Raw genomic sequence first — 14874 nt, 5'->3', positions numbered from 1 at the left:
ACAATAAAAATTTAAAAAATAAAGAGCCAGCCACAAAATTCCCTCCGGAGGCAACTTCCCTGGCTGCTTATACCCCTCCCCTAGACCCTGAAACACACTGACGTTTAGGAGACCTGGCTGCACAGAGGCCACATGCAGATAACAAGGGCTCTGGGGGGGACTGATCTCCTCCACCGTCGGCAAAAACAGGTCGAAATGCTGCCGCCTTGAGGGGAGCCTGGTCCATGCTGAAACAGAGAGGCGGGGCTGCATATGCGAGTTTGTTCTGTGGAAGATGTGGATTGGGGAGTCCTATGTGGGAACCTTTGTTTAAAACTATCGGTTGGCTTGTTTAGCAGTCTGACCATGACTCCGCTTCTTATTCCAAGAGTCCGTGTATTCAAGGGCTTCTGTCCGGGTTGCAGCTCCACCTCGCTTTGCCACCAGCAACTGCTCTAGTGTTTAAGATTCCAATGTGCTGTCTTACTCTGTTCTCTGTGGCTCGGCTCCTCGAGTGACCTTGCTGTGTATAAAGAACTCCTGGAAGGTTCTTGCCATGTCTGTTCTTTTCTTCCTTTTCTTTCTAGTCAAAAAGTGGGACTCTGAGAGCCCAGAATAGCTTAGAACATTCTATGGAATTGAGGGTGGCATTGTACCATTGGAATTGGGCAAGTAATTTTTTTCTGAATTCTTATCATTACCCCAGACCTTTATATTATGTGCAGAATATCTTTAGCTAGAAAGGGAAGGGGTCTAACATTCTTTTACATATCAACTTTGGCATTCAAAATTCTCCTTTCTATCTCTGGATATTTTAAAAAAACCTTGCCATCCTTGCTTCCTAAGATGAGCCTGTAGGCATTCTCTCTTTCCTCTCATACCCCATCTAAGAAACCCTCTCTGCATTGTATTCTGCAGTAAACACTATGCCCCCGCCAGTCCTGATAGCACCCTGGCTCCCACCAAGCTTGCCCTGATTAAAGTGCCCAGCTTTCTGTTCTGCTGGCTTCAGGGTGGGAAGAAAGGACACAGCCCAGACACATCTGAATGGCCCTCTAACGGGCCCCTCTAGCTCATGAATCCCCAAGAAAGAGCCCCTCCTTTGTGAGCCCACATTTACTAGGTTCATCTCTGCCTTTTGAGAATGACACCCCTGAAAGACCTCTACAAGGACTCCTACTCTCCAGGCTGGGGAGCATCCAAGAAGCTAAGGTGTGTCCCTTAGCAAGTGATGTGTCCATTCCCATACAACCTAAAAGGTAGTTGTTTCCAGTTGCTTCTTTCCAAGGAGGGAAAAGAGACTGAGGCATGAGAACTACCACTTTCTTATCATTGCCAAAGGCCAGAGACATCTACTAACACTCAAGTGATACATGGCCATTCAATCTGCTGTCCCTTTGTCCAGTGGCAAATTCTGTACCACCTATACTTTGCATACCTATACAAAATCATCCCAAACCAGTGGCAGGCCTAAATGCCCATCATATGTTCTCCTACATGCATAATTTTTCTTACATTTTGCTTATCATAGAACTAAAAATCCCATTCTTCTCATGTATCAACATTTCAGCATTATGCTAATTATAAATAGCAATTAATCAACTGTTTTACTTAGATGTTTAATTCGATTCTGTTTAAATGCTTGCTGACCACTCATTATACTATACTACAAAAATTATACTATAGTTGCATTCCCTGGGTATATATCTGTTTTTGCAAATCTTGCATTTTGTGCTTGAGACTCAAAATCAGTTACCACTTGTATGTGGAAAAAGCTCTAATCCGCTTCCAAAGCGTTCTCCAGACAGCTGGCACCTGTGTGATAGGGCAGAAATAAACAAGTGTGGTTTGAAACTTCCAAGTCATCCTGGGTGCTCTCACACCATCCTTGTGAATGCATGGAAATAAAAGGTGGTTCTCAGGATACAAATAATTGTGTTGCACAGGAGAAGCAGGCAGCTGTCTGGAACTGCCGGTAAAGCCGCCTGGTTTATTTCTTGCCACACCAGGATGCACTCTGGCCCAGGTAAACACTCAGCCTCTCTAAATGACATCCATGGGGATATTGGTTTCAAAGAGAGGCGAGCTCTTTAGTGAACTGATAGATTGTAGCAGAGGGTATGGGCGGGGAAATACTTGGAGATGAAGCCTGGAGAACACCTAAACTGGGCATAGCATGATATCCTGAACAGTGGAGCTTAATAAATATTCATGAAATGGTTAGCAGGAGGGAGCTGAATTAGGGTCTGTTTTAAATGCCAGGCCAACATTTGGCAATCACCCCATAAAACTGTGGGCTTGCCGACTGCAAGTATTGTCTTTCTTCCTTGTTTCTCGGGGTTGAGCCTCATGTCTAACAGGACTAGAAGTAAAACAGTCATGTTTATTGGGTCAATTAATCAATTGGGGTTAAATTCTTGGGAGAGAATTATATAACATCAGCAACCATATTCATAATAATAATTACTACTTGTTAACACCTCAAATAATTTGATGCTTTGTGCATTTATTATTTTTCATGCTTACTAGTAATCCCTCATGGTGAGGGGTAACAACACCCTCATTTTGTCAATGGGGAAACTGAGTCTCAAAGAGGCTGACTTGCCTGAGGCTGCACAGTTAATTAAGGAAAAATATTGGAACTTGAAACATTTGCCTTCAGAATTCAGGTACCTGGCCCTTATCCTGGTTTCAGTGAGCCAGGTGGATCTGGGAGGTAAGGGTGATAGAGAAAGAGAGAGAGAGAGAGAGAGAGATGTTTACAATGTGACTTGTTTGGTCCCTGTGGGTGTCCAGCCTTCCCTAGCCGCTCTTTCGAAATGTCACCCCCACCCCTTTCATCCTCTGTCACTGCACCGTGTTGAATTTCCTCATATTACCAACCACAGTCTTCACTCAAATGTGGGTTTCAATGTTCCTTTATTTACTGTTTGGCTCCCCAGCAGATTTTAAATTTTATAAACATAGGGATCAGTTCTATTGTGGTAACACAATCTGGTATGTTAGCCAGAGACCGGTCTACAGTATGCACTCAAATATTAAGTGAATTAAGGAAAATACTGAACTGTGGAGGGCAGAACATAAGACTAGAAATAGATCCAGATGGCATGAGAGTAACTTGGAGAGTTGCTCTGCGGGTCTCTGGCATTAGGGAAGCCAGGGAGTCAGGTTGCTTTTAGGGACTGGAATGGGGGAACGAATGGCTATGTTGTGAGTTTAGACTCAGAGTCAGAGGTGACAGCAAGAGACCCAAGAGTCACAATTAACAGTGAGAAAAGTGAAAAGCTGAGCTGTAGCAATAGCTCAAAGCTGAAGCTACTGAGTCATCCTTCCAGGTGGATGAGAGTTAGTGAACTCTCTGACGGAAATGACTGAGGGGCATGGAAAGAGTAACGTGGCATCGGAGGAGGACAAGCTAGTTAGAAAGAGGGACGTGTCCTCCCCACCCTCACCCACACCCCAGACAACTGAGATGTATCTTTCAACACTCTGGTCAAGTGCACGATCAGTTGTTACCCCTCCCGCAGGTGGAACTGACCACTCCATCCCGGGTGATACCTGACCTTGGCTGCCATTCATCAAAGCACCTGCTTTATTTATCACAGTTCTGTGAGCTCTTGTTCTTCCTGCTAGAGATTCATTTCTAAAAGGACAACAGTGGTTTTTGTTCATTTTAATATTCTCGGTGTCCAACATCAAAGAGCTTAACAAACCTTTGTTGACAGAATGTTGACGTGAGGAGATTAGAGAAGCAAGTGGAGAAACACAGGAAGAAAGCAAATTATCACAAATAATAAATAAGGGGAATCTGCCAACTGGTATGCCAAGATCAGGAAAAGGTTAAGGTGGAAAAGGTATTGTCGAAATTTTACTGCATTCTTGTAATAATCACCATCACGTATTAATTTCCTACACTGTTAGGAAAAGTTAGCCCTTTACAAATATTTTGTTACCTGAGCCTTGAAACAACCTTGTGGAGTGACTTGAATTGTCCTCCTGTAATAGATACAGAAACTAAATCTCACTGAGGTTGAAGGACATGGCCAAGGTCACTCAGGTAGTGATAAGATGGGATAGAGTCTCTGTTATGCCTCTAAACCTCCATGACTAACCATAAGTTACTGTCTTCCCCAATCTAAATTACTTTCAAAATGTAGGCATTGCTCAGCAATATTTAGGGCTGTATCCAGGTTACTAGGAGTCTATTTCACCCACCCTTTTCCATATCAATACTAAATCCTCGCAACTTGGTTTTCTCTACAAAAAAAAAAAAAAAGGAAAATGTAAGATAGAGCAGAAGAACTTTTTTTTCTTTATTATTTAGGACACTCATGAAATTTTAAGAGAAACGTGCTGTTATTATTTCAAACTGGTGAGTGCACAGCATGTTCTAGCTCTCCAATAAGTGAACCTGCAACTAAAAATAGCAGATAAATAAATGAGCCATTAGCAGAAAGTGACTTTGTCAGTGGGGAAAATGATATTTATAAAGCTTCAAAATCATTAAATTCTCAAGCACATATTCTTCCTTCAAGTATTCTTCATTTCCCAATAGTTTGTCTAAACCATTAAACAAAAGTTTTTTACGGGTTACAATTGCTTTGCATGTGATGCTATGTGGTTTATTGAAGCTGCATTTTTATTCTCTTGGCTTATGTGGCTCTTCCTGTACTGGGGAAAAGGGAGGATGGGGGAATAAACAGAGGAGAGAGGGGTGAATTACCGGATGTCCAGAGTAGAAGGGACCTACCTTCAGGTGACCTGATTTCATTGTTCGAAGAGAGCAAACTTAGTCTAAGAGCTAGTGGGCCCCTTGACTCACAGACAGTAGGCTCGAGACTAGAATTTAGCCCTCCTGACCACCCAGACCAGGGCCCCCAAAAAGAGAGGGGTAAATGCATAGACCGGGATTTGGTAGAAGTCAAGAATGAGAAATTCCATGATTTTACCAACTCCAGTGGAGCACTGACAAATGGCAGCTTTGGAGCCAGAGTACCGGGCTTAAATCCGAGTTATCCACCAACTAGACAAATTATTGACCCCTCTAAGCCTGGGCATGGGGAATAATCATTTCTGTGTTAGCCTATGTGTATTGAGCCCTTGCTACGTGCCAAGCACTGTTTTTAAGCACATTAGGTATATTAGCCTTGAAATTTAACCACATAAATCCAGAGGTTAAATTCAGATTATCTGAATTAACCCAGAGATTTCTCAATAGATGTTGTATTACGTGGTCAATACTTAAAGAATATAACCTCTAGATAATTAATCTCTAAATATTTATAAAGCACATGGGAAAAACTTATTTTGTTTTAAATATCAGTGTAATATAGTGCAATGTTTTTCAAATTATGATGCATACAATTTCAATTTTAAGGGTACATAATCAGTGAATACTCTCATGAAACGAAGTAGCTCTCTTCAAAACATCTCTTAAAGGGCACTCACAGATTTAGGTTCCATTTCCAATTCCACTTCCTTACTCTGCCACTCAGTATTCGGGATTGGCACCCCAAGTGCCAGTGTCTTTCTAGCATTTTCTGCAGAGTAGTCAGGTTTGTAAGCTGTTGACTTTTTCCTCACTCCTAACATAGGGCGGGGCAGGACGGTGTATAGTTTGGTTACTATTTATTTTAAAGATAGGAACCAAAAAAGCACCCTTAAAGGAGAAGACTAGACAGGTTACTCTTCCTGTACTCATTTCCCGTAAGGAATCCAATAGAACCGTTGTCCTCCCGGACAAATCATGGGGAGAGTCTCTTTCACAGCTTTGGGAACCTGGCAGTGTCAAGTGTCAGGCCCATGCTTTTTGGCACCTTCATCTCTGCCTCTCTGTGTTTCAAAAAATATATACACTGAACCAGCCCACCCCTTTCCCGAAAGGCCCAAGTGCATTGTGTTTTAGGATGATTTAGGGCAGGAATAATTCATTTGCTCTGACAAGTGACAGTTGCTTTCTTTTGTTGACCTATTTTGCTGCAACCAAGATACTCTAGTGCCTTAAATGTATTTGAACATAGAATAAACCCAGGCTCTGGCTAGGTGTCTCAGTGGGTTAGAGCAACGTCCCAATACAGCACAGTTGAAGATTCAATCCCCAATCAGGGCACATAGTAGAAGCAACCAATGAGTACATACGTAAGTGGAACAACAAATGGATATTTCTCCTTCTCTCTCTGTCTCTCTCCCACTTCCTCTCTCTCTCAAATCAATAAGTATTTTTATAAAAAGAATTCCAGGGCTTAGTTTTGAGGAGTGAGCTAAGAAGTAATTCCAGTCAGAGGGATGATTAAAGCATTGCAAAGTACCATTATGAACTGTTATGTTCATTGGATGCATCCATTTTAAACCACTAATATTCCCAGGATGCTGTGAGTGAAGGCTTCCTTTTATTGATGGGCATTAAATTCTAAAGCTCATAAAAAAGTCTAAGAGTGGAAGCAAAATGACATCGGTCTGGTTTAGTGTAACTCGAGCAGATGTAAAGGCATGCCTTCCTTTGGGAAATTAAAATACTGATAATATTTGCCAGATGGATTAATACAATTATAATTTACAGCCCAGAAAGTTTCTTCTTCGTAAGAAAAAATATTACCTCAGCATGTCAGTGATGAAAACTTTGAAATGGAAGTCCATAAGAACATGGAGTTATATTTACAAATACTGACTGACTGCGCATAACTTTTCAGAAATATATCCTAAATTATACCCAATTGTGTGGGTTATGGAATGCAACACCGTTAAAGGACTTCACACACAGACGTGGTGTCTTCACAATCAACCCAAAGTCGGGCTTGGAATAAGTTGGGCAGAAACTCCAATATCTCTGAGCCTCAAGGTTATATTCAAAATGACGATTTCTGTGAAGAGTCTAACCTTTATAATAATACCCACCAGATAGCATTGCAACAAGGAATAAATAAATATCTGAACATTTCAGCTCATTTCCCAGCACATTATAAGCATCCAAAAAATAGCTGTAACTATTAATACTACAAAATGCAGAACTGAAGTTTCACCTTAGATGAGAATATTGCTAAAAAACATATTTTCAAACAACCAAAACGCTTTCAATCCACTAATTTCAGGTGAAGGCATCTGAGTTTCTATTTTCCTTTGTAGTTTGTCCTAAATAGTAGCAATGGAAACCATGTATTAAGAGGATCACCTGCTGTCTGCATGGCTCACCAACTCATGGAGTACCCCGGGGACCCCACCAGGGGGCTACTATTATCGCTCTCCCCAAGTGTGGAAACTCAGACTCAGAATTTACATTAGTTGCCCAAGTTCATCCTGCTGCTAATGACCATGCCAGGTTTTCCACCTAGTTAGACCACTAACGCCCATACTCCGAAACTCAGCTCTGTGCTGGAAATCAAAGGGAGTGGTGGGGGTGGGGGTGAGAGGGCTGAGAGACTATTTCTTACTTTAAATACAGTTAATCTGGGTCAACGTTCTCAATTTTTTGAAATCAAAATATCTTTGCACTCCAAAAAACATTGGTGAGTCTCACAAAACTTTTATTTATAGGGGAATATATTAATTGATATTTCCACACTATATATTATAGATTAAAGTCAGAAAAACACCTGTTTATGTGTAATTATTTAATTTTAAATGATAATGCCAATGAAAATGCCAATTTACTATTTTACAAATGATTTTTTAAAAAATAGTAAATAGGCCACTACATGCGAACACACCTATTTTTATATAAAACATCTATTTTCCAGAACAAATCCCGTTTGTGAGGAGAGCTGAGGGGACTTGCTTCTGCATTCCTTCTGTTGCGCTGTCGTGGACTGTGCGGAGTCTGGGGAGGTGCAGAGGGCACGTGAGGCCATGAGGGTGAGAAGGGCCAGTAGCCTCTCATAGTTCTTACAAAAACCATTGGACCATTGGGCCCCCTGCGAGATCTCAGGGACTTTTGGGGAACCAGCTCACACTTTAAGAACCACACACAGTTGAGGTAAAATCCGTAAGGGAACTGAGAAGTCCCGGTGCCAACTTTTAATCTGCAGACACAACCCAAGTTCATCCCCCAAGTGCCTGCTCACCCACATAGTGTCTCCTTCTATTGGTCTGGAAAAGAATGATGAAAATTTGTCATCTCTAGGTAATAATACACATTGAGGTGGACAAGATTTAAAAGTAATAATATCACTCGGCTAAACCAAAACGATGTGGTAGAAAATGTGCCAGAACTATATTCGGTTATCTCACACTTCAGAGACAAAAATTAATGTATTCTTATCCTTACAGCCCGGTGGTCCTTTGTTGCACAAATGAAATGTAATCAAAGTGCCATTCTATCATTGTGGCATTAACTGAAATGATTCAGTCTGGGTATTGCCTCAGTGAAAGTACTAATCCAATATCAGCAGACATGTAACCTAAAAAAGTAAAGAGTGCAGGAGAGCATTGGAAATTTTACATAAGGTGAGAAAAATCTTAAATATTTAACTAATGTTTAGACGTGGAAGAAATTGAAACATTTGGTTATGTATGAGATTGCATCTTCAACATGTATGAGCCAAGAAATATAATTTTTCTTCCTTGCTTTAATCCAAGCCCAGGAGCAAGGCATTTGTAAATCGTATTTGATTTTGTTAAATCGTGTATTCAAGTGTGCCTCGCATTACCATACTATCTCTAAATGAAAATATGATGGTTGTAATGCACTCCACTCATTCCTACTGATTTTTAATAGTGCTACAGGTGTTCTAGAAAAGTTGTGCCCTCATTCACAGGTACGTTTGCAAAGCCGAAGAACTGAAGAAGGATCATTTCAGTGGCAATATTGTACCAACAGGAAAAACACTTCACTTTTAAAAACTTAAAACACTTAGTCCAAGAGAACTCACACTAAAATGAAGTGTAAGTTGCCAATGAAACCATCCCCCAAACCAGCATTGAACTGCAAATTATGCAACGACACTGACACTGACATGCCCAGATGCTAGATTTGATGAGGCAGGGCACACGAGTGTTCACATCGGTGTGCCCCTCCGACACCGATTCCCAGCTGACTATTTACACAGCCCAGAGGCGCTGTTACCCTGCAAGCGTGTCCTCGTACCCAGAGGCTCCAAGGAAAAGAAAGCATGCAGTCTCCTCAGAAACAGAAGACTTGGCCGAATAGCACTGAGAAGGTTTTTCCCGGTTTCCCCAGGTGCTTCGCAGCGACAGCCTACTCGAGTCCACAGACTACTGGCTGCGGAACCAGAGGACGCCCTGCCAGATTGGCTTCGTGGAGGACAGGTCTGAACACTCGGCTTGCGCCTCCGTAAGTAAACACAGCCGGGACGTGGTCTGAGAAAGCAGGGGAGCGGGCACGTGTCCTTGGGCTTCCGACAGAAGTTCCCTGGTTCAGTAAATGCAAGGTTGCCCGAGTCTCCTTTGGAAAACACATACTGGCTACTGTGGATTGTTAACCAAACAACAACAACAACAACAGCAAAGCAAAACCACCCATAGACTTCATGTTTCTGTTTCGCTCATTTCAACAGGTTAATTAATATGATCAATTATTTGAAAAGGGGAAACCATGATATTTTCGAAACTGACTGGCAGAAAGATCCAGAAACAGGATTGTAGGATGAGAAATCAAAGACCACGGAGGAGGTCTCTGGGGTCCTTTTCAATGCGTTGGATAGCCCCTGCTGGTAGGAGTTCCCCGTCGTGAAGGGTGCGGGACATTTCCCTGCCATTTTTGTAAGTTACGGTCAGTGTTTGAAACCCTTTCAACCTAAGGAGTGCACAAGCATGTGTTTTCATATACTAGAGTCCAGTTTCACACACAAAACCTTCCTTTTCAAAGGAAGGGATGTCATTATAGGTAAATATAATTCTTACAGCTTAGAATGTGAGTACCTGTGGTCGCCCTGAAATATGCTCCTTTCTGTATGTTCTACAAGGTTATTTGTTTCATTTGAATTGAAATCACCCAGTTCTTACAGGGTCTTGATTACAGAGATCGAGGGAGAACAGTTTCAGAAAGGAGAGAAATGTAACCCTCCTAACTAAATTGAGAGCATGAGCTCTGAGCTATTCCTGGAGGTGAGTTGCATGCCAGCACTTCTGTTTAAAAAAAAGAAGCAGCAGCTGAAAGTGGATGGAGAAGCTTTTTCTATATAATGAACAGAACCAGAAGGACCAGCAGACAGACAGGGGATGAAAAGCATTTCACGCTGCAGAGCCTAGCAGCGCAAGGAAAGCAGTGTCCACTCAACAGATTTAATTCAATCTATTGGTCTAAGCAAGTGATTCTGAATCTGCTGTTCTTTGCTCCCTTGTCTAGAATACTAGTTGATGGCTGCGAGTCATTGGGGAAAACAAAAAGGATTAGGTGGAAAGTAATTTGATAGTGATACCTTCTCTGCAAACTGAGTTCTGAGATGAGTTGGGAAACTCAGGCGTTAGCTGATGCCGGTCTCTAATGACACAGCTATAAATCATAAAAGGAGAGAAATGGAGAGTGAATGCTGTCAGCAGCTACACTTCAGCCAAAGTTGTCATCCAAACAGCTCCTGTATTAAGAAGTCCCCCATTTGAAAAGGTACACGGTTTGGGGAACTAAAACCTGTCTAGTGAAGAACAAAGAGGTCTTCTCTAAATTTTTTATTTTTGGAATCGGGCTTGCTAATCTATAATTAGAAATACCAAATTGATAGCCAAATTTAAAATTACCATTGAATCTTCCTAGGTGTCAGAAAGTTCTCCTCTCATTCCCGACCAGTCCTAATGGACTCAAATTTGGACTTAAATCTGTCTGACTTTCTTTCTCAATTCTTTGTTCCTTTAGAGTGTCAAGTGACATCAGTGAGGTTGAGCTGATTCATCCTGTCTTTGTGGTTCTTTGTATAGTTTTCAAAAGGGGAAAAATCAAAACACAAATAAAAGGCATACTGGATGATTGCCCCGCAGTGGTTCGCCATAATTGAAACTGACACCAATACTGAAACATGGTTCGTGATTCTCAACCTAAATTTTAGGATCCCTTTGAAAAACTAGCTCTAATCTCTCAAAAAGTATCCTGTAGTCACTTTCTTAATGAACAAGTCCTTTCTCTTGTTCTGATTTGACACAGATTTCTAGGATGGGGAAAAGAAACAGAGTCCAGAGTTGGACATTGCTAATGGGCCGTTGTTATCTAGAGGAGAAGTAGGGGTTAACCATAAAGATCTCTGACCAGGACAGGGAGCTCTTGATCAAAACAGCCACTCAGGAGAAGCTGAAACAGTCAAGGAAAAAGCACTTAATTCTTTTTCCAAAAAATTCCCCAATGCAACAAACAGTATCATCATTATTAAAGTTTAATTGTTTTACATTTAATTTCATAAAATCATCCCAAACCTACACCCATTTACAAATAATTGCAACAGAATCTAAGGAACCTGTAGCAATCTTGCCCCGTGTTTCTGTTCATAACTCTGGGGTACTCTATTCTACATGAACCATTGTTCTTTTAACTCTTTTTTTCCCCATCAAACTTAGTAATGTTCTCATATTTAATTTTGGTTGGCTTGGTCCCCATTCTATTGAACTACAAGTATAGTTTCTAAATTTGCTGTGTCTTTGAGCTACCTCAGTGTACCTAATTTTCCAAATTCAAGGTGTCTGCTTAAAAATTTTATTAAAGAAAAATCTTAGGCTTGGAAAACCTTCAGGTGGTGTGGGGAGGGTAATACTGCTGTTTGTTCCCAAGCTTCCAACAATGAGTTTGAGTCATTATTTCAATAGTGAACTGCACTCATTTCACGGCTAAAACAAGAAGGCTTAGTTAGGAAGGGCAGTTTGAAGCAGTCAGACATATGACAGACACACCTGACAGGCACTGCCGGCCAGGAGGTCAGAGGTCACATTTATCACTTTTCAAAAGGTATCAACTATGAAAACTGTGCTTATAATTTTCTAAATAGAATTCTCCTGTCAAGCTATGTAATTTTATTTTTCTTTTTGATTTGCCACTCTGAAAAAAATGTATACTAGACTCCAGGGTGTTTTTTAAAACCTGATTATTTACTTTATGAAGGAGGGAGAGATGTGGGGAGAATCGTGGACTAGGAAGCCCATCTCCAAACCCAAGAGCTGAGACATTCAGCTGATAGAGTTACTCAACACGAGGGGTAGGAATTGGACTTTCCAGGACTCTTGACTTTTTTTTATTGAAATGAATTTAGTTCCTTCTTAATCCATTATCGCTTCTTGCTGTTTACTAGAATTTGATTTTTGATTCTCCAGGAACCATGTTTTACTTGAATGCTTTATTAAAACAACCTCAACAATTCACATTATTTTTATCCATAGTTTCTGTCAGACTGGTCAGTTCAAGTGGTTATCACCCTGCAATAAATGATACCCTTTGGCATGCCTCCTAATCGATGGATCGTGATATTTGAAATGTTTTACATTGACCTTATGTTTGCAAATAAATACGTCAAGTCCTCAAGCAGCCTTCCATATCCCACACACGATGCTGACAAACTAAGGAGCTACTGGACAGCAGGTTGGTGGGTTTCGGTGCACATGTGACCTAGTGGTAACAGTGACACATGATATCTCAGTGACTGCTTTTTATTTTATGTTATTTCTCCAAATATCTACATACCTATTCTGAATATTTTTTAAAGTTAAGAAAGAGAAGAACACTCAACTTGATAAGTCAGTCTAAGGAAGAATCTCGACTCAAGGGATTAGGGAAATATGCTTGTCAGTTATAGACATGTAGAACCGTACAGAAACATTTTATATTATCTAGTTCAGATATTTATCAAGTTTTCAAAGCAACTTTTAATGTATTTTTGCCTTCAAAGATAAAGTTTGGAAATAATTTTTTTAATTCTTCAAATTTAGACTTACAGAAAAATTGCATGGAGAATACAAAGAATTCTCAGATTCCCCCCAAGTGCTGACATTTTCACATTTGCTTTACCCTTTGGTTTTTGTGTGGATGGGCACCTGTGTGTAAATACACAATTATGATTTTTAAATACTTTTGAGAATGAGTTATAGACACGAGGCTCTCCTACATACTTCAGTGTGGAATCTGAACATTTAAAACCAGGATTGAACACAGAGCAGCAGACACCCTTGTTTCAAGCTACTGACTGGCTACCTACTGCACAGAGATATTTAATATGGATTCAGCAGTTTTCAGGGGGGAACTAAATACTGCTTGCCTCAAAGTGAAAACACAGACGCTCTTGGCAGATGTCAGCCAGACTGAGTGGCACAAAAGCCCAGGATTTTAGTGGCCCCGCTCGCTCTTCAGGGGACAGCTGACCCCAACCAGGTGTTCCTTGAGCACATAGCCTCCTGGGCAGGTGGGGGTGAGAAGGAGCTCTCAGTCTCCGCCCCTGGTAGATTATTCCTGCCAGCTTTATCCATGTTTGCTCTTCAAGAGAAGTGTCTGGTAAGCTCCATTTTTGCCATCTTGATATATTCCTATGAGCTTCAGTATCTCCAACCTTAGATCTATCCAGGAGGGAACTATCTTAGAAGCTTGCTTCTTAACACAGTTTTAGATAAAACAGGTAAAGCAAACAAGCTCTGAGTATGCTACAGCGGGATGTCCTCACACTGCTCCCTGCAGCCTTACCTCGCCCCGGGGCTCCTGAGGCACTGTGGGAGATCCAAGATTCCTGTAGAAAACTCTTTGAGTGGCAGTCAAATGAAAATGCCACTCAACCTCACCAAACTGCTAGACACCAAAAAACTAAACACTGCTGGGAAGCATGACACAGACGGATGGTGGAGGGAAAAACGAAAGAGCTGCGCACCAGATCAAGTAGGTGACTTGAAGGTCACATGTAAGGCATAAAAAACAAGAAAAGCAATGAACAAAACTGAGAAGGAGCTTTTTGATACATAATTTGAGGGCCAGATAATGCAGTGGTAGTTCGGGTATAGCCATAGACTTGGTCCATACGTTTGTCAATATGTTGGATCCTGAAAATACTAAAGAGAAAGTTTTGACTATTTTATTTGGACTGGAAATTAAGTTCAAATTCTACATTGTATGTTGTAGGTAAAATGCTACATAATAAAAATTAAGATCATTGACTCTTTTTGCTGGCTTAAGGAATTACAGTGTATATTTAAGCATTAGGGAAGTGAAATGAGACTCCTAACACTGAGAATATGAAAAAGAATTAAAAGGGAAGTATAGGGGATTATTTATATGACCCCTGAAGCTTGATGCAAGTGCAGAAACCAATTTAAAAATTTTTACTCTTCAATAAACAACAGAAAAAAATGAAAAGCCACATAAAAAACTTGGGGTATTACTCTCAATATATAAAGAATTGCTATGATTCAATATGAAGAAAGTCTAATAGCAAAGTTGGCAAAAGCCAAATATAAGAAATTCATAAAAAAAGAAATTCAGCTGTTAATATACACATTAAAAAATCAACCTCTGGTAATCAAAAAGAAGCAACTATAACTATTACATAATTTGTTCCTAAGAAGCTGCTCAAGATTTTTAAAAATAATTACACCCAATGTTGATGCAAGCCCAGTTAAGAGGACACTCTCAGTCCTGGCCACTAGCTCAGCTGGTTAGAGCATCGTCCTGATACGCTAAGGTTGCAGGTTCCATCCCCGATCAGTCTGTCTGCCTGTCTATCTATCTAGTTATCTATCTATCTATCTATCTATCTATCATCTATCTCTCCCCATTCCTCTCTCTCTAAAATAATAAATATATAATAAATATAACTGCAAAAATAAAAGATTTAAAGAGGACATTCTCAACAGCTGACAGTGGGGATGTAAATTTACAAAATTACTGCAGTCTCTCTGGAGGAAAACTCTATAATAGGTACTGTGTAAAACATTTTCAGTGTTCATGCTTGTTGATCCACTTTTGGAAATATACTCAAAGGGAATGGC

The 14874-nt window shown here is 40.6% G+C and overlaps 1 protein-coding gene across 3 annotated transcripts in view; it reads left to right on the top strand.

Annotated features, from left to right (window-relative positions):
* Window positions 1-14874, top strand: part of SPHKAP (SPHK1 interactor, AKAP domain containing) — a 119177-nt gene that overhangs the window by 32314 nt on the left and 71989 nt on the right. For all 3 annotated transcript variants that reach the window (XM_037029252.1, XM_037029251.1, XM_037029253.1), the window contains exon 4: window positions 9152-9265. In XM_037029252.1, coding sequence (XP_036885147.1) covers window positions 9152-9265 — 114 coding nt within the window. The remainder of the gene's footprint in view (window positions 1-9151; window positions 9266-14874) is intronic.

The sequence above is a fragment of the Sturnira hondurensis genome, unplaced genomic scaffold (genome assembly GCF_014824575.4).
Source record: "Sturnira hondurensis isolate 20B ecotype Veracruz unplaced genomic scaffold, ASM1482457v3 Scaffold0020237, whole genome shotgun sequence".
NCBI lineage: Eukaryota > Metazoa > Chordata > Mammalia > Chiroptera > Phyllostomidae > Sturnira > Sturnira hondurensis.
The sequence above is the reverse complement of the archived record's forward strand: the minus strand, read 5'-3'. Positions and strand labels throughout refer to the sequence as shown.